At 33.5% G+C, this 20,696-nt stretch overlaps 3 protein-coding genes across 4 annotated transcripts; all 3 read right to left on the reverse strand.

The window, feature by feature from the left end:
* Positions 1 to 857: 857 nt before the first annotated feature.
* Positions 858 to 2,883, reverse strand: LOC105964140 (F-box/LRR-repeat protein At3g26922). The gene is made up of 4 exons (XM_088814461.1): positions 2,752 to 2,883; positions 1,678 to 2,544; positions 1,461 to 1,604; positions 858 to 1,271 (listed from the first exon to the last, which is right to left on the reverse strand). Exons 1-4 carry the CDS (start codon positions 2,782 to 2,784, stop codon positions 978 to 980), a joined length of 1,338 nt encoding a protein of 445 aa, XP_088670587.1. The 5' UTR covers positions 2,785 to 2,883; the 3' UTR covers positions 858 to 977.
* A 6,842-nt stretch (positions 2,884 to 9,725) lies between these two features.
* LOC105974163 (F-box/LRR-repeat protein At3g26922) lies at positions 9,726 to 11,813 on the reverse strand. The gene is made up of 4 exons (XM_012999233.2): positions 11,802 to 11,813; positions 10,651 to 11,514; positions 10,428 to 10,571; positions 9,726 to 10,137 (listed from the first exon to the last, which is right to left on the reverse strand). Exons 1-4 carry the CDS (start codon positions 11,811 to 11,813, stop codon positions 9,832 to 9,834), a joined length of 1,326 nt encoding a protein of 441 aa, XP_012854687.2. The 3' UTR covers positions 9,726 to 9,831.
* Positions 11,814 to 13,799: 1,986 nt separating this feature from the next.
* Positions 13,800 to 20,497, reverse strand: LOC105974162 (zeta-carotene desaturase, chloroplastic/chromoplastic). Of its 2 annotated transcripts, XM_088813185.1 has the most exons (15): positions 20,411 to 20,497; positions 19,978 to 20,147; positions 18,959 to 19,083; positions 18,711 to 18,845; positions 18,490 to 18,562; positions 18,144 to 18,217; positions 17,138 to 17,242; positions 16,369 to 16,613; positions 16,039 to 16,126; positions 15,710 to 15,752; positions 15,426 to 15,582; positions 15,169 to 15,297; positions 15,018 to 15,090; positions 14,369 to 14,533; positions 13,800 to 14,030 (listed from the first exon to the last, which is right to left on the reverse strand). In XM_088813185.1, the coding sequence occupies exons 1-15, from the start codon at positions 20,422 to 20,424 to the stop codon at positions 13,896 to 13,898; spliced, it is 1,731 nt and encodes a 576-aa protein (XP_088669311.1). In that variant the 5' UTR covers positions 20,425 to 20,497; the 3' UTR covers positions 13,800 to 13,895. The 2 variants fall into 2 exon arrangements, with proteins under 2 accessions (XP_088669311.1, XP_012854686.2); XM_012999232.2 differs by lacking the exon at positions 20,411 to 20,497 and having other exon boundaries at positions 19,978 to 20,161.
* Positions 20,498 to 20,696: the final 199 nt, after the last annotated feature.

Consider the following 20,696-nt stretch of genomic DNA (forward strand, 5'->3'; position numbering starts at 1 on the left):
ACCTTACATATAATTTGTTGTCCGGAACGGTTTGAAATGGCTTGGTTTTTCGGGTTTTCAGTTTGCTTTCTTCGCTTACCCGTACTATTTTACCGGAGATTATGCATTTTGAATAAAAGGAAGAATTAGACCTCTCGTTCTTTACATATAAAGATGCCCGAACTTTTTCTATTTTTAATAATAAAAGTCCTTTAATTTTATTATCAAAAATATCTTTCATAATTTTATTTGCTAGAAGTATTTTTTCGACCCCTTTCGCCTTCCTAATCGTAATTCTTTTTGCTTCTACGTATCTCGTAATTTTTTTTATCAAGAACACAGAACAAACTTTGTGCAACACGTGTTTCTTCACTCATCAACAACAATGTTATTGTTCTATTATCATTTTTTTTTTTTTTTTTAATAAGTAAAAAACATAGATTTTCATATAATACCTCAAAATGAAATATCTTGAACAATGAGCAATTTTTGGCCATATAAAAGTATTTTTTAGATCTTTTTTTCCCCAAAATATCAAACTGTAAAAATTGGGCAACTATTAAAAAAGAGAAATTGTAGTTTGTCCAAATAAAACATATCGACTAAGAAATCAAAGCCTTCGATCATATAAAATTGCAATAGTAGAAAACAAGTATTGGAGTCGGGTCTAATTAATTTTTCCTACGATTCAAATTTGGAATGTTGAAAATAAGAAACAAATCAATTAACCGAATCGTAAATCGTAAGAGTTTGACAATCTAGTTTTGATAAATCATCCTTTTTACCAAAACCGCCTTATAGGCCAAAATCCGAATTTTCAAATTTTTACACTAAAATCGAAATGATTTTGAACCGCCTCGGTCGATTTTTAGAACCCTAACTATGGCAGCAACATGTATTTCTTAGTTTTTGTATTAAAACAACTCAACATAATAAAAATAGAGCAAATTATCCAATCTAAATATGAAAAAAAATGCAAGATGCCTAAATAATCCAACTTAAAGAAAAACCAATTCAATGTGCTGAGGAACTCGTGCTTCAAAGTGTTGCTTTGCTTTCTTTCTTACATTTTCTTCGAAATTTGTACTATCAAGCATAAGGTTCAATGTTCCGGAACACGGATCGACAATTACTTTCTCAAGCACAAGACAGTTCTCCAAAATGTAGTCGACAAATCGAAGATAATTAGTCCGACCAAAACCTCCGGAAAATTTCACCACCTTAAGGTGGTGGTGTGGAGACGACACTATAGCCTCCTCCACTTCGTTATTCGGAATATACGCACATTTATACTGCATTAGGGAGAAAACAAATAATCACATACAGTAGAAGTTCGATAAATTAATAACTTCGCTTGAATAAATTTTTTTTTTTCTGGTTCCGACTTGGTGAAAATATATTAAATTATTATAATCTTGTTAAATTAATAGAATTATGCTAGTCCTGAACCTGTATTAATTTATAGAGGTTTAACTGCGTACCTTTAGAACAAATTCCTCTAAGAAAGGCGATGCCCTTATCAAATCAGAGAGTCGAAAAATATTTCGGCGGCCATCTTCAATATATTCTATGACCATCTTCTTCAGTTTAGGCAGTAGAGAAAGATTGTGCAGCTCATGCATTTCCTGCGAAATCAATCACAAATATCGTTAAGTACACCCGAAAAAAAAAAAAAATTAATAAAAATTAATAAACAACCGGTGATTGGAGCAGCCTCAGACGAAGAGTCTCCAATCGCGAACTGGTCGAAAGTGTCGAAAACAAATGTCCCAAGCGAACGTCATCGTCTCTACACTGAGTACGAATCTCGACCAGCATCGGCAAGTTCCCAATCAACAATCCGTCGTACGTCGCGACCCAAAAACGCGCAAGCCTCGGCGTGGAAACTCGAAACGATTTCAAATTCCGGCAGAAAACTATCTCCAAGTGCTTCAACGCGAGCGACGGGCCGCAGACTTCGAGATCCGACAGCTCCGGGGAGTTGAACACGATCAACTCTTCGAGCAGGGGACAGTTTCGCAAGAAGAAGTCAATATCCTTTTCGCTCAAGCTAACGTCCTTAAAAGTCAACGCTTCGATTGACTTGAATCGGGAACCCTCCGCGACGAGAAGATCCCTAGGGAGACCGTACATGGGGTCATCGTAGCAAGGTTCGAGGTTCAACTCGAGGCTCCGAACTTGTCGGGCGAACGCATACTCGAGCCATCGAGTGATTGGCTCCTCGTGTTGTAACCCTAGATAAGAACAGATTGCGAATTCTTTCAAGACGATGCATTTGTGCGATTCGAGGACTCGGTCCACCCAGCGCACGTATTTGCAACTCGTGTTGCGTCTCATTAAAACTGGCCGGAACTTAAAGTGTTTCGTCTTACCCCACGACGACGACCCACCATCCATGTCTAGGTAGAGACGAGTGGTGTGTTTCCACAAGTTCGTCCAACGAGACGAGAGAACGCTCGTGCGCGCGGATTCCTTTAGGGATAGGGAAGATAGGATTTCGACGAGGACTTCGTCGGGCAATCGACTTATCCGATCGTCTTCACGGCCAATGCATATCGTATCACACTGTTTATATAAACAAGATAATAGCCATTAAGTATATTGTTAATTGTCTTAGCACACACTATCAATTAACAAGACGAATGTATGTATCGTCAATTCGTATCTACAAATTATATATAATCGTATCGGGCAAACAAAATTAATTTGGGAGAATGATCCAAATTAAAACAATTGAGAAAAAAAGAGCATTAATCTTTGTATAAATCTCACCTCGGAATTAGTGCCGACTCGATTCGTATCCATCGAGCTTGAAAAGTTGAGAGAGGAAAAAAAAAATTGTTAGGAAACACTAAATTGATAGGGAGAATAATTTAGTGGCTTAATTAACACTCGAAACCCTAAACGAATTAATCTACTAATTTTTAATTACTCGAATATTCAGAAAAAAAAATTTAAATAAAATATATTGTGATGACGTGTAAAGATCGATCATGTGACTTTGATCACATACAGTACGTAAATAAAAATATAATTGCTTTGTTAGGGTGTTGACTGTTGGGGGAGAATTGAGGGATGATAATTTTGGCTTAATCCCACTTTGCACCCCTGAAATATAGCATTTTAGTACTTTGCATCCTTAAGAAAAATTAATAGCACTTGCACACTAAAAAACAATAAATCTTGCATAATGCCCCTGCAATGAATTTTTAAAGTTAATTAAGATAATTTAATATTTTTAATGGTAGATGTTTAGGATGCCAAATGTCAAATCAATTTTTTTTTGTCACGATATCTGAAAATCACATTTCTTCAAATATTTCTACAAAATATTTTCACCAATTACAATAAAAGATCCATGAATAGAATAACTTAGCGATAAAAGTTTATTTAATCTTACAACATTTTACAAATAAGGCCATCAGTTGGTACTTATTTATAAACGAGTTCACACAAAAATGTTTTTTACAAAAACATCCACACATTGTCTAGAGGTTTGTAAAAGAGTAAAATACAACTCAAAATTTTAATATGCTCCAAGTTCATCCATTAATTTAATGTAACCTCAATTTGACCCCAAATTTCACAAATTATTTAATTTTGACCAAAAACACAATTTTGAGTAAAATTTTGTCCTTCGCTGCCGTTGATCGCCGGTCTCGGCGTTGACTTTATTTTTTATTCCTGATTTTTCCGCCGGTTTCCAGCGTTCACTTTTTCTATTTTTTTTCCTTCAGCATCTTTTTGCCCCCGTTTACACAACAATATTGTTGTGGTTGACAGTAATATTAACTATATTATTGTTAAACACATTACTATTAACTATACTACAGTTGAACACAATAATATTGCTATTTAATCTCTAGCACAATAATATTAACACAACAAAATTCATTATTATTGTGTAACAAAATAATATTAATATGTTGACCGTTCAACAAAGATAAACATATAAAAAGCCAAAAAAATTAATATGGTGTTGTTCACAGTAATATTATTGTAACAACAGTAGTATTAGCGTCAACCACAGTAATATTATTGTTTTTACAATAGTAGACAGTAGTATTATTACATTGCTCAATCGACAACTCAAACAAAACAAGAAAAGGTTGACAGTAATATTATTGTGTTTAAAGTTATTGTACTGCCAAAGATATATAGTAATGTAATTACGTTGACTTGTCAATAAATCAAACAAAATAAAAAAAAAACAAAATAAAAAAAAAATATTGTCGCTGACTCTAATTGTATTGTCAACGACATTACAATTACATAAATGTACTGTCAACGACAGTACAATTACGTTAATTACTGTCAACTACAATATAATTACGTTAATATATTGTCAGTCACAATATAATTATTGTTAATGACAGTATAATTACGGTCAACGTTTAGCGACGGGGGTAAACGAATGGATAAAAAATTTAGGAAACAAAAACACTAAAAAAAGTCAACCTCGAAGACCGGAGGTGGAAAAAGCAGACAGAACAAAAAATTGAAAAAGTCAACGCCAGAGACCGACGGTCAGCGCCGAAACCGGCGACAGAAAAAAAAACAGAACAAAAAAAAAAAGTCAACGCCGGAAAACGGCGGCAAAAAAGTAATTTCAGAAAAAGAAAAGTTTAAAAAAAAAAGTCAGAATTGATTTTTTGTGGTCAAAATTGATTAAATTAGGTTACAATTAAGAATTGAGTGTAAAAGATTGGGGGTAATTTTGTCATATACATTAATTCTTCCTTTATTTATAATACATATTAAAGGGATGTGCTTATTGTCCAAAGAGATGTAAAACCCCTGAACATAGAATAATAAAGATGGTTGGTTATGGACTTATGCACAAAAGCCTCTTAATTTAATTGTGTAAGTTCCGCACTTTGTACGCTCGAAATTATGTTGGATGTTGATGAAAATATTATTTTAGTTTGTTATTTTGCAACCCGAAAATTATAAAAGAAAAGAAAAAGAAATAAAAAGCAATAAAAATGAAATTATCCTCACTAGGGTGCACGGAGAATGATTAATTGTGTTTTAAGGGTGCAAGGTGCTATTATTCTTTACAAAAAAATATATTTCAAGGTGCCAGGTGTGATTAAGCCGATAATTTTTACATATAATAAGGCTCTTGGTGCTAGAATAAACAAGGAAAATTGGATACCTAAGAGGGTGTTTGGCTAAGCTTATTTTAAACAGCTGATAAGCTCTTACGTCTGATAAGATGTTTTTAGAGCTGATAAGCTGTTACATCTTATTTTTAAGATTTATTTTTAGAGTGTTTGGATAATGAGCTTATTTCGTATTTTTACTCATTAAAAGATCTTAAATAAAAAGGTGGGGTAGAGGTACTTTTTTAAAAAGATCTTATTTGCTCTCCAACAGCTTATTTTAAAAAAAATAAGATCTTTTTTTAAAAAAATTACCAAACACTTTGGAAGAGCTTATAAGCTCTAAAACATCTTATAAGCTCATTTTAACATCTTATAAGCTTAGCCAAACACCCTCTAACTTAGGGCTTAGATCTTGAGTAGTATGCTTTTGTACATGACTTAGGGTTGAAATTTGCAGAGATTAATTCCTTGGATTTAATTAGAGATATAACTTTATGATTTTAGCAAATAAATATATGCATTTCAAGTAGTTTTAAAAACATCTTTCAGTTTCTTTCGAGAGTTTAACAAACAAATATGCGTTCCAAGTAGTTTTAATGGAGAACTTAACCAGAGATGTGAGTTAGAAAGCTCTAAACAAACGAGTAGGGCTGGGACTTTGGGATCGGGATTCGGGATCCCGTCCCGTCCCGATTAGAATTTTACTATTTGGGATTAAAACTTCGGGAATTCGGGATTACGGGATTCGGGATCGGGATTAGGAACAAATACGGGATCGGGATTCGGGAATTGGTTCAATCCCGATCGGGATATTTTAATCCCGAATTAGGAAAAAAGAAAAAAGAAAACTAATAAACACACACACACACACACACACACACACACATATATATATATATATATATATATATATATATATATATATATATATATATATATATATATATATATATATATATATATATATATATATATTTGTCAAGGAGATTAGAAATAACAATATAATATATCGTTTCAACTTATTTTTAAATTTTTCAAATTTCATTTGTTCCAAGTTTTGTGGTAAAAATAAATAGTCCAATAATAATAGTATGTATATAATATATTCAAGTTGGTTTAATGTATAAAATAATACTAATGGAAAAAAAAAAAAAACAATATTTCTTAGTTTTTAGGCAAAATATGGGATTCCCGATCCCAATCCCGAATTCCCGAAATATTTAGAGATACCGATTTTACCGGGATTTAATATTATGGGACGGGATTGGGATTTAAAATTTCTATCCCGAATCCCGAAATCCCGATCCCGAAAATCCCGAATTCCCGAAATCCCGTCCCGAACTCACCCCTACAAACGAGAGTTTAAAATGTAGAATTTGTGTGTTGTTCTATATGTGTCCTTGTGTGCGTACGTGTGTGCATTAGTATATGCGTGTTCGTATGTTGAAATTAGAAAAAAAAAAAAAAAATTGGGCGTTTAAATGTAAAAATATAAAAATGGCAAAAGACTTTTCGTAAAATTCCCTCCTTTTAGTATGCATATAAGTTATAATGCGGACAACACGAAAAGGCAAATATTATGGGACAGAGGGGTACTAAGTAAAACCAACCTGTTTTGAAATTCTACTCGTAATTTCGTCGTTTGATAAAGGCATGTACGGGTCTCCGGGTGCAATTATACATCTGTAATCAAACATAATATTAAATAAAAGAGTAAAAAGCAGTTTGCCCCCTAAACTATGGCTCGTTTTGCACTTTTCCCCCCAATTATTCATCATTTTTCGTGTTGCTCCTCTTCTTCCAATTTAGCTTTCATCTTCTCTTCGATTTTTCCCCTCTCGTTATTTTCTTTTTATATCTGTTTCTCTGGCAAACAAAATCACTGAAGACAAATGGGACTGTGGTGACGGTGGTTCTTGTTCTACATGATTTTTAATTTCGAATTCAATCGTGATTTTTGTGAGAAATTAACATTAAGACCTCTGTTTTTATTTTCTTGTTCTAACTGTTAATTTGGGCAAGTTCACCCACCCGTTCGAGAAAACATAAAAAAATCTCTTCAACAAATTGATCGCCACTGCGCCGCCGCAGAAGATGAACCTGCCGGATCGGAGCTTCCATCGGTGGAGGAATGTGATCTGCCAATTGTCGATTTGGGGCAGCTCGAACTAGAGATAGCTATAACCACTGGATCGAGGAATGGGCAACGAAGAGAGAGAATTTCGAGCACCATTTTCGGTGGACCCGCCGCAACCTTGCCCTCGCCGGAATCTTCGGAATCGCCGTCCCCGTCCTCTTCTCTTACGATGATTGGTTTGGTTCTAATTCCAATTTCATTCCTTGTATTTGTGCCCTAATCAATTTATCGAATCAACGCCTTCCTGCTATTTATTTTTTGATTTTGGCAAATCCATATCTTTGTGATAGCAACAATAATGAAACCAAAGAAGATTTGGGGAAGATGGAACTAGCGAGTGGGAATGGTGGAAAAATTAACTAAAATGGGGGAGGAAAATTAAACTAAACCCAATAATAAATAAATAAAGGGGAAAAGACAATTTTGCCCCTGCATGTTTACACTTCTCGTGGATTTCGCCTGAAGATACCACTTTTTGGCAACTTGCAACAAAAAAAAATTGTTTGGGGGGCAATGTGCAATTTAGGGGGTAAACTGCTTTTTACTCTAAATAAAATTCCTCATATTATTAGTCTTCTTAGTAATAATCCTCCGGGGATGTGATTGCAAGGTCCACAAAACAAGCAAAATTCGTGTCGCGGGCGTAGAGTAGATTATATAGCCCTACAGCTCCCCTCGATTTCCTGACCATCTCAATAGTCAGCGGCGGAGCCATAATTTTATTTTTGTATATCAAATATACAATAAATATATAAATAAATAGATTGATCGATTACCGTGAAAGTTCCAAGTCCTTCATCTCCGTAACCCAGCCTTTGTACCGAAGTTGCACGGTGACAACAGGTACCCCGATTAGTTCGTAGATGTTATTGAAGAATTGCGACTCCCTCCAATTTTTCGGGAGTAATCTTTTAATTCCGGGGACATCTAATGCTGCAACCACAAATATTTTTTTTATAGAATTTTGATAGAGTTTATATATAAAAAAAAATAAAAAATTAATGTTTAAATAATTTAAAAATATATAAAATTTATCGGAAAAAATACAGTTTTCTTCCTTCAAGTTTGCACCGATTTCACATTTGGTCCTTCATGTTCACAAAAAATACATTTGGTCCCTCATGTTACAAAATTTCAACACTTTTAGTCATTCCCGTTAAACTTCCGTTAGCACTAGCGGAATCAAGCGTGTGCCTTTCACTGACTTAAATGGCGGACTAACGGTAAATTGATGAAAATGACCAAAAATGTGAAATTATTGAAACATGAGGGACCAAATGGGGTTTTTGTAAACATGGGGACCAAATGTGAAATTAGTGCAAACTAATTGATGGGTGAAAATTGTAATTTTCCGAATTATTATCTGGCAAATTTAAAGTTTAAACCACAAACCTGCTACACAAGCATCAGCTTCTACAGTTTTCTTTTGAGTAGCCTGAACAAAAAGTAGCATTATATTTAATACTACTAATAAGCGCACAAAAATACTATTAACGACGTCGAAAAATGTGATCGACGTCACGGTTCATGTATCGATCGATGTATTATAGTTCCCCAACATTTGAAAAAAAAAATCATTCTACGAATAAACTTCTAGTATATATATTTTCTTTTTATATAAATAATATAGTTTTTAGTGCTAATTTTACTCAATTAAATTATTTAATTGATGTATAAATAATGCACCGGAATCATTTTATACGTAGACATCATGTATGTATGTATGTATATATATATACCTTTGATGCGGCAAGCCCCGTCACATACAAACCTCCGTCAGTAGATCTATCGTAAAGGATTTGTCTGCATCCCCACCTCAAATGGAACCTTGCGCGGTAACAAACAGATAAAATAGCGATTTAATGGATAGATTAAACCGAGAACGAGAGTAAAAAAAAATTAAATTTAAATACAGTTAAACTTCTTAATACAGTCTGAAATAGTAAAATTCTATTAAATTATCGAATTAATAATTTAACATGTTGTCGCTGAGTTGGAGTCAAGAGAAAATATTATTCAAACAAAGTTATTAATTTATCGAGTTAAATTCAGTTAAATTCCCAGCTGGTAGAGTCTGAGGTTCTATATGTGGTATCAGAGCCAATGTCACGGGTTTGATTCCCAACTTCTGAGGTTCTATATGTGGTATCAGAGCCAATGTTACGGGTTTGATTCCCAACTGCAGTTATGGAAGGGAAGATTGTTAGCTTGGGTTTGGCAGCAATTTTCCCCACGTATCCTACAAAGTTTTTATACATTATGGTAGTTGAAAAAATTAAGTAAATCTCTATGAATTAATATATGAGAGTAACAAAATTCTATTAATTTAATAAAATATTAAATTATCAAACTAATATTTAATACGTTTTCACGGAATCGTAACCAAAAAAAGAAATTATTTAAGAGAGGTTATTAATTTATCAAAATTCTAATGTGGTAGTAACGAGTATTTCTTAGTTTGCGTATTAAAACCCCATAATGAATTATGACTAATTTAGATATTCAACCTGATAAGAAAATCAGTGAAAACAACTCAACATAATAAAAATAGAGCAAATTATCCAAACTAAATATGAAAAAAAATGCAAGATGCCTAAATAATCCAATTTAAAGAATAACCAATTCAACGTGCTGAGGAACTCGTGCTTCAAAGTGTTGCTTTGCTTTCTTTCTTACATTTTCTTGGAAATCTAACATATTATCAAGCATAATAAGGTTCGATGCTCCATAACACGGATCGACAATTACTTTCTCAAGCACAACACAGTTCTCCAAAATGTAGTCGACGAATCGAAGAAGACTAGTTCGACCAAAACCTCCGGAAAATTCAACCACTTTAAGGTGGTGGTGTGGAGACGACACTATGGCATCCTCCACTTCGTTATCTGTCCTCGGAATACACCCACTTTGATACTGCGTTAGGGAGAAAAAAAAAATCACATACAGAAGAAGTTTGATAAATTAATAACCTCGCTTGAATATATATATATATATATATATATATATATATATATATATATATATATATATATATATATATATATATATATATATATATATTTTCTGGTTCGGACTCGGTGAAAAATATATTAAATTATTAGAATCTTGCTATATTAATAGAATTCTACTAGTCTTGAACCTGTATTAATTTATAGAGGTTTAATTTATAGAGGTTTAACTGTATATCGTAAAAAAAAACGTACCTTCAAAACAAATTCCTCCAAGAAAGGGGATGCCCTTATCAAATCGTAGAGTTGGAAAATAGTTTTGCGGCCCTTGTCAATATATTCTATGACCATCTTCTTCAGTTTAGGCAGTAGAGAAAGATTGTGGAGCTCGTGCATTCCCTGCATGCGAAATCAATCAAAAAATTAGTTAAGTAGTGCACCCGATTTTTTTTTTTTTTAATAAAAATAAAAAATCAACCCGTGATTGAAACATCGTCAGACGAAGAGTCTCCAATCGCGAACTGGACGACAGTGTCGAAAACAAATGTGCCAAGGAAACATCATCGTCTCTGCACTGAGCAAGAATCTCGACCAGCATCGGCAAGTTCCCAACCAACAATCCATTGTACGTCGCGACCCAAAAACGAGCAAGGTTCGGCGCTGAAACGCTAAGCGATTTCAAACGCCTGCAGAAAACTATCTCCAAGTGTTTCAACGCGAGCGACGGGCCACAAATTTCGAGGTTCGACAGCGCCGGGGAGTTGAACACGATCAACTCTTCGAGCAGAGGACAGTTTCGCAAGAAGAAGTCAATATCCTTTTCGCTCACGCTAACGTCTTTAAAAGTCAACGCTCGGATTGACTTGAATCGGGAATCCCCCGCGACGAGAAGCTCCCTGGGGAGGCCGTACATGGAATTGTCGTACCAAGGTTCGAGGTTCAACTCCAGGCTATGAACTTGCCTGGCCAACGCGTACTCGAGCCATCGAGTGATTGGCTCCTCGTGTTGTAACCCTAGACAAGAACGGATTACGAACTCTTTCAAGACGAGACCTTTGTGCGATTCAAGGACTCGGTCCACCCAGCGCACGTACTCGCTACTCGTGTCGCGTCTGATTAACACTGTCCGAAACTCAAAGTGTTTCGTCTTGCGCAACGATGACCCACCGTCCATGTCTAGGTAGAGACGAGTGGTGTGTTTCCACAAGTTCGTCCAACGAGAAGAGAGAATGCTCGTGCGTGCGGATTCCTTTAGAGATAGGAAAGACAGGATTTCGACGAGGATTTCGTCGGGCAATCGACTTATCCGATCGTCTTCACGGCCAACGCATATCGTACCACACTATCAATTAACAAAAATATGTACGTATCGTCAATTACATGCATGCATATTCGTATCTACAAATTATATATAATTTACGAGTTCCAATTCGTGTTGTGTCATTCCACAAATTATACCCAGGGGAAATAAATTTTGTTTTCGGATAGAATTAACATCTATAATAAATAATAGAACATGAGAAATATTGAATAAAATCATATCGGCAAACAAAATTAATTATGGAGAATAATCCAAAATAAAAAAAAGAGAGAGAGAAAAAAGAGCATTAATTTTTGTATAAATCTCACCTTGGAATCCATGGAGCTTGAAAATTTTGGAGAGGAAAAAAAAATTTGTTAGGAAACCCTAAATTGATAGGGAGAATAATTCAGTGACTTAATCAAGAACACTCGGAAACCCTAAACAAACTTAATAGGAATTTTAAAGATAAATCTACTAATTTTTAATTAATATAATTCAAAAATTAAAATAATTTTAAATAAAATATAGGGCGAATGGCAAAAAGGCCCATCACATGGGACTTAAATGCATTTTGGTACAAAAAAAAAATAGTCTCTCAATTAAACCCATTCTCATGTCTTTAGTCTAAAATACCCTCCATAATATAATTCTTATCAATTCCATCCATTATGCTTTAACTTCCTTAATATTACACATTGACCCCGGATTTAAACAAATATATCACATTAACCCCCCAATTTTTTTTTCAGAAAATAATTTGTTTTCTGAAAAACAAAATTCCGGCTAGATTCCGGCGTTGAATTTTTTTTTTTTTTTTTTTGAAAACTTTTTTTTTCCTGAATTTTTTTTTGCGACCGGTCAACCACCGTTGACCGCCAGTCTCCGGCGTTGACTTTTTTTTTTCTTAGAAAAAATATATTTTAATTAATATTACTGTCTTGGCTACTAAATTACTGTCTCAGACAATAATATTACTGTTTGGGACAGTTAAATTACTGTTGGATACAGTAATTTAGCAGCCAAGGCAGTAATATTAATTAAAATAATTTTTTTTAAGAAAAAAAAAGTCAATTAACAGTTAAATTACTGTCTCTGACCGTTAAATAACTGTTGGAGACAGTAATTTAGAACCGAATACAATAATATTAATTAAAAAATATATTTTTAAGAATAAAAAAGTCAATTAACAGTTAAATTACCGTCTTCGACAGTTAAATAACTCCTGGAGACAGTAATTTAGCAACGAATACAGTAATATTAATTAAAAATATTTTTTTTAAGAATAAAAATTCAATTAACAGTTAAATTACTGTCTCCGACAGTTAAATAACTGATGCGGACAGTAATTTAGCAACGAATACAGTAATATTAATTAAAATATTTTTGAAGAAAAAATAAATTAAAAAAAAAAAGTCAACGGCGGCGGCCGACGGTCTCCGGTGGTGGCGGGTCAAAATTGAAATTATGGTTAAAATTGGTTATTTGATGAAATTTGGCTAAATTGGGGTGTAAATCATGAAATTGGAGTTGAATTGGGTTTCAATGAATTAGGGGTAATTTTGGTATATATAAAGGGATTTTCCTTATTTGCAAATAAGTTTCAATGGGCTGTATTTATTTGAAAGACAAAAAAGTTGGATATCCCTCTTTTAATTAAGTGCCCTTGTCATGGGCCTATTTGCCCATAAATATATTGTGATGACGTGTGAAGGAAGAAAGGATCGATCACGTGACTTAGATCACATACAGTACGTAATTGGGGGAGAATTGAGGGCTCATAATTTTTGTTTAATCCCACTTTGCACCTTTGAAATATAGCATTTTTGGGCATTGCACTCTCGAAAAATTTAATAGCACTTTGCACCTAAAAACAAACAATAAATCTTGCATAACGCATCACAATGAAAATTTAAAGTTAATTTTATGATAATTTAATATTTTTAGTGATCGCTAGCTGTTTAGAATGCCAAATGTCAAATCATTTTTTTGTTGTCAAGATATTTGAAAATCATATTTTTTTTCCAAATATTTCTACCAAATATTTTCACCAATTACAATACAAGATCATCAATAGAATAATTTAGTGATCAAATTTTATTTAATTTTATTGTGTAAGTTTCGCACTTTGTACGATCGAAATACCCTCCTTTTAGTATGCATATAAGTTATAACAACACGAATGAGTGTTTTCCACATTTATTCACCCGAATGTAGACTTTTTACGACCATATGAACTAAACCACATTTCCCGCCAAAATGCACATTGTAATATTAATATATACATTTGTGAACAGTTTTAAAAAATACATGTATACATACACTTACTCAATTCATGTTTTCTTTGTGTATCTAAAAGTTATTTGCATTTTGTACGTATATATAGTTCATCGGCACACGATTTTTTATGGGAATTGTGATAATCAAACCAGGGCGAACTCGTCCGAGGTGGCTAAGACGGCCTTTCGTAATGCGATCAAATCTTGTCCAGCATCGCATATGTAGGCAGATGCATGTCTGCCGGACAGAGTCGCTCCTTCCATGCTGTCTATGAAATCCTGTCAAAAACACATTTTTTTTAATCAAATTGTTTAGCATTGTATTAGTTGCGGTCTGTATCGAGTTTATTGCAATTAGTACCTCTGTGTAATATCGAATTTCTGAAAAACTACCCAAAGTTATTAAATTGACAAAAAAACTCTCTATGATTCATTTTAATAATTAGTACCCTATTTAGGATTATTTAGGGGATTGTGTGCTAAAAAGAATTGAATCATAGGGGGATTTTGTCATGAAGTAACATAAGGTAGTCATTTAGCAATTCGATATAACACCTGATTTTTTTTCTATCAAGAAGTGGTAACTAATTTAAAATATTGATGTGCATTGTGATCACCTGTTTTGTGTATGAGCCAGCAAGGAAGAAGTTCTTGACCGGAGTCTTCTGGTCAGGTCTGAACGGATCTTTGCCCGGCCCTTCGCGGTATAACGACTGCCCAAGTTTTACAACTGATGCCCGTATTATTTCCAATCCTTGGGCAGATGGGCACAACTCCAGTACCTAATCAGTATATCTCGTATTTCATTATAATTAATACATGTTGAATGTACTTTGATGATGCCGTTCGTGTAGTCGTGAATCGGATATTCTTTTCGAGAATGTTCAAAATTTAATGCGTAAAAAAATTATTAACAACAAATAGTAAATGTTCTTTTGGCAAGAAGTCAAATGAAATACAAGACGCAACACGCCATTAATTGTTGAAAATTATTCCCTCCGTACCAATTTAAATGTCTTTTCGGGTTGTTGCCCATATATTAAGAAATTCAATAAGTATGCATAGATTATAAGTAAAAAGAAAATATATAAAATTACTAAAATACCCTTGACATTAAATTAATTAAGAATGATAAATGGTAAAATTGAAAATAATGCAATTAATGTTTCACTGAAAATCTAAAATGACAAATAATTTGAGGAAAAAAAAAAGTCATCTGAAAAGAAAAAATATTATGAGACACAGGGAGTACTAAGTAACGCCAACCTGTTTTGAAATTCTAGTCGTAATTTCGTCGTTTGATAGAGGCATGTACGGGTCTCCGGGTGTAATTATACATCTGTAATTAAACATAATATTAAATAAAATTGCTCATATTATTAGTCCTCTTAGTAATTGTGGGCAAATATTCGCTTACTGAATCAACGAGCCTTGGCCCTCGATGTAATAATCCTCTGGAGATGTGATTGCAAGGTCCGCAAAACAAGCGAAATCCGCATCGGGAGCGTAGAGTAGATTATCGAGCCCTACGGCTCCCCTCGATTTCCTGACCATCTCAATAGTCAGTGGCGGAGCCATAATTTTATTTTTGTACATCAAATATACAATAAATATATAAATAAATAGATTGATAACTAAGGTATAAATATTGTAAAAGTTTAGTGTTCGATTCACCGTGAAAGTTCCAAGTCTTTCATCTCCGTAACCCAGCCATTGTACCGCAGTTGCACGGTGACAACGGGTACTCCGATTAGTTTGTAGATATTATCGAAGAATTGGGACTCCCTCCAATTTTTCGGGAGTAATCTTTTAATTCCAGGGACATCTAATGCTGCAACCACAAATATTTTTTTGTTATAGAATTTTGATAGAGTTTATAGAAAAAGAAATTTCAATGTTTAAATAATTGTAAAAAAAGATAAAATATTAAATCTGGCAAATTAATTTAAACCACAAACCTGCTACATAAGCATCAGCTTCTACAGTTTTCTTTTGAGTAGCCTGAACAAAAAGTAGCACTATATTTAATAATAATAATAAGCGCACAAAAATACTATTAACGACATAAAAAAATGTGATCGACGTCACGATTCATGTATCCGATCGATGTATTATAATTCCCCAACTTTCGAAAAAAAATTCATTCTACGTGTAAACTTCTATTATATATGTTTTTTGTATATAACATATGCTAATTTAACTCAATTCGATTATTAAATTGACGTATAAATAATTCATCGGAATCATTTTTTACGTATAAAGCATGTACGTATATATGTATATATACCTTTGATACGGCAAGCCCCGTCACATACAAATCTCCGTCTTCAGATCTATCGTAAAGGATTTCTCTGCATCCCCACCTCAAATGGAACCTTGCGTGGCAACAAACATATAAAAGATCGATTTAATGGATAGATTAAACCGAAAACAGGAGTAAAAAATATTTAGATGTAAATACAGTTAAACTTCTCTAAATCAATACAGTCTGAAGCAGTAAAATTCTACTAAATTATCGAATTAATAATTTAGCATGTTGCCAGTGAGTTGGAAGAGAGAGAAAATATTATTCAAACAAAGTTATTAATATATCGACTTTCTACTGTATGCCACTCACCTGCCTCCCCTTTCGATGATATATTGTTGAATGGGATCATTCAAATAAGTTTCGGGGGACCCTTTAAGCATCCGAAGTAATGAAGCCTCGGTTTTAGTAGCCAAAAGTGAAAATATAGTCAACATACAACGCGCGCTAATGTTATCACTATCGAGGAAGCCGAGGGAACACGCAACAGTATCCCACAATCTGTCGATACTGTTGCGGGTCCCTCCTCTCGACAAGAACCATTCGGAGAAGCTCACCTGTTGTAAAATACACAGCGCCGGATTTAATAGAAGATCAATATTGTTACGTTGCTCGCTTATTGAATTATACAATTGAAATATCAATTTTTATTAGTGGTGGAAATAGGACGAATCAGATCCAAATTAGCAGTTTCAGAAAAAAAAAATCATTTTTTTAAGAAGTGAAAAACTAATTCAATTTCGTTCAGGAAAAAAAAATCAGAAATTGGGATTTTTGGATATTGGAGTAAAGAAAATTGTTCCCAAATTGAAAAAATTCGGATAAAAAATCAAGTGAACTCGGGAAATGCAATTTTTTATTAACCTAAAATGTACACATTATTGATATTTTAAGTCTACTTTTTTTATTGGAATTTTTGAAATTATTTTTCAGAAATTAACATTGGATCGGAATCTCATATATATTTCAATTACTGTCAAAATAATTTCAAAAAAAATGGAATTCGGAAATTTTGAAATTTAAAATGAATTTTTTTTTATTCCAAAATCGAAAATTTTATTGAGAGAGAAAGAAAAGAAACATTATCGAGATCTCGTATGTTGTGCATTGCTCCATCGATATCAAGGAGAGCCTTTGCAATCGGACTGAGGCCGAAAGCCATAGCGATTCCTGCTTTATCATTATTCTGAAATTCAGAGCGGGAAATGCATTTAGAAATTCATATAAACGTTAAACAAAAACAATTTTTGGAGAAGGATGATTTTTTTTTTAATATTTTTAAATTGCCAAATATAGTCTAGGATTTTAAAACAAGTTTATAGAAATTGCATTTTAGTCGGTTTAGTTAGACTTATTGTATTTTAATAGTTTATAGAAATTTTTATAGTGGAAATTAAAATTACTGTCAAAACTTTTAATAGTTGCTCGTTTTCTTTTGTTAAACGGCATTGTAATTAACTTGCTCACTTCCTTGTGAGGGATTCAGACGTAGCTTGTTTGGAGGGTTCATCTGTACCTCACAACTTGGCGTGTTATGCCTAATATATGCTCATCGTTTTTCTTTAAAAAAAAAAGTTAGACTTATTGTATTTTAGTCCTTTTAGTTAGACTTTTGCCTTTCATATTAGGATAAAAAAACACTTAAACCCCTTGTGGTAACAAGCTTTTGCAGATGACCCCTTGTGTTTTTAACATCAGCAAATAACAAATAACGCCCTTGTGGTAGATGTGGTAGCTTTTGTTATGTTTTTCCATCAATTTTAACCGCCTGACTTAACTGCATGTGTTGAACGTCAAAATAATTTTTTTGTAGATGACCCCCTTCAAGTTTGTCATACGCAATTCAGTTTGACGGAAAAACTAACAGACGCTACACTCCATAAATCGCAAGGGAATTATGTGCTAATAATACGAACACAAGGGGATCAAAAGCTTGTAACCAGAGGATGGTTTATTGCTATTTACTCTTTAAATAATTTTTTCTTTCTTTTTTGAATGTTACCGGCGCAATGCACCACGCTTAAATATTTTAATATTTTACATATATATGTTTAAATATTTATTGGAAATCATTAATTAGTATGTACCTCAAGCTGATTTGTCTTCATAATTCCTTGAATTCCATGAAATGGTGCTCCAATTGGGAACCGAAAATCAATTTCTGCGTGCAACAATTTTAGTACATGTTACCTTCAATTGAACTAAATGCAAATTAATAATTTACTTTGCGAAATTAGCTAATTAGTATATCTGAAGTATGGTTTATTTGATACTGCAGTGGGTGAAACACATAGGGTGATTAGTAATCGTTAATCTGCAAATAATTATCACACATCTCTATATATATATGTGTGTTTAGTGGATAATTATTTAATCACATCAATAATTAAAAATCTCCCGATATAGCATGTCAATAACGAGTATTAATCATACCGCGAACGTCGCCACCTTTATTCACAAAAATATTAGTATGATCCTTGACTAGGAAATTTTTGTCAGCGCCAACCTGATTCAAACAAAATAAAAAATTAAAAATAATAATTTATCAGCTTGTATCTAATATAAAAATAAAAACATATATATAAAAAAAAATTCAATTTATTGTAAAGAAAATAAAATAAAGAAGCCCTAATTAATGAATGAATGAATTATACCTTTCTCATCAAACGGAAAAGATTGCTATAGCAGCCAAAGAAAACATGGAGACCCATTTCTATGTGGTTCCCGCGTTTGTCTACATACGAACCCACTTTTCCGCCAACGGAGCTTCGTTTATCGTATATATCCACCTGCATTCGAATATATCCATAACCGGTTGTCGGGTCAAAAAAAAAAGAAAACAAAAACTAATAAATTAATATTGGGTAGGTTTGGGTCGGGTCGGAATGAAAATAAATTAAACCTCATGGCCCTGATCCAAAAGTTCGATTGCCGCTGACATGCCGGCGAGCCCAGCTCCGATGATAGCTACCTTGAGCTTTGGTCCTCGATATATTTCAGGCTCCGGTGGGAATATACCTTTTGGAGCTGCAAAAGGAAATATATTCGGGGAATTAGATACTACACCTAGTTATTTTTTATACTGGATGAGTGTTAACTATAGATGAGGTTAAATAACCTCCAACTAAGAGACATACACATGGGTGCTAATGAGATTATGTGCAGATCTACGGATAACAATCATTTGGTGTAAATCACCATGTGTAACATCTAATTTTCCGAAAGAACTCGTCAAGAAAGTGTTTTATGCGAATTCGTCGGGGAAAAAAAGGTGTCAAAAATCTTTAAATATTCAAAGAAGAATAAAATATCTATTACATATATGTTTTTCTTCTGAAGTGTCGCTTTAACCTTATATGTTTTTTCACGCATTAAGTGTCACTTTAGAGTTGCAAGACAATATTAATTAACTAATGAATTAATTAATTATATTTTCCCAACTCTACCCTAACGGTAATGATAAATTAATGAAACGAGAAAGAGAAGACGAAAATTCGTAAATGGATCGGATAATTTGGTCAAATAATTAAATAAGGACTTTTGATCACAAATCAAGACCGTTTAATAATTTTCTTAGTTAGTATGCAGAATTAAGATACCTTAAACGACACTTAAACAAAAATCGGAGGTAGTAAAAACATATTTTTATTATCAAAACCTACCTATACGATTTGAATTCTTAGCAAATTAATCCCTAAAAAAACTAATCACTTATAGGTTGAGCACTAAAAAATATGCATCATAAATTTTTTTTTGCTAAATATTAATTAGCTAGTAATATTAGGAGTTTTTAGTTGGCAATTCAAAATTACACAAACTTCGTTTACAATTCATTAAAAAAATATAAAAGAAACATGAGAGAGAGAGAGAGAGAGAGAGAGAGAGAGAGAGAGAGAGAGAGAGAGAGAGAGAGAGAGAGACCATGAGTGGTCATATCGCAGACATTAGATTCGAGATCGGAGCGAAGAGTTAGGTGACGTGGAGGCCTGTGTAAATGGATAGTAGATGATGACCCGATTCGCATATTTCCATTATTAATGGTCTGCAGAAAGCACAGAGAAGAAGAAGAAGCACAAGTAGCAGCAGCCATGCTGATTCGCTCCAAAATTGTTGAGATGATGACTTGTCTTCTTTGGACGATATTTTGATGATAGCTTGCCGGAAATTCCTCCGGCGGTGTACCTGCAACTCCCTATTTATAGGTGAAGATACTTGATGAGCAAGAAATAAGCAAACTTGCCCTAACTCCTCTTCTTGGGCCTGATATGGCTTTGGGACAAATACAAGTGAAGGCTCCATCTACGGCCCAATAAATGATTGGGAAACCCCATGAGGACAATTCGGTCCGTATCACATGCATACATACATGCACCACTTTTCTCTTTGTTTCTTGAAAATGGAGAAAGACTGCTTACTATAAATAGTAAATTAAAACCAGACCAAGTCTTAGTAAGGAAGATGATCTTTTAATGGAAGTGATCTGTGGGTCCCACCTTTCAACTTCCCACATGATTTTTGTGCCACCCAAAATGTCTACTGGTATTATTATTATTATGGCCAAACCGCAAAAAGGCAAATGATAACAGACTTAAATACAAATACACGTGGTAATAAAAATAGAGTCTTTTAAATAAATTCAT

This window comes from Erythranthe guttata, chromosome 14, assembly GCF_056151865.1.
Source record: "Erythranthe guttata isolate IM_541 chromosome 14, IM_541, whole genome shotgun sequence".
Lineage (NCBI taxonomy): Eukaryota > Viridiplantae > Streptophyta > Magnoliopsida > Lamiales > Phrymaceae > Erythranthe > Erythranthe guttata.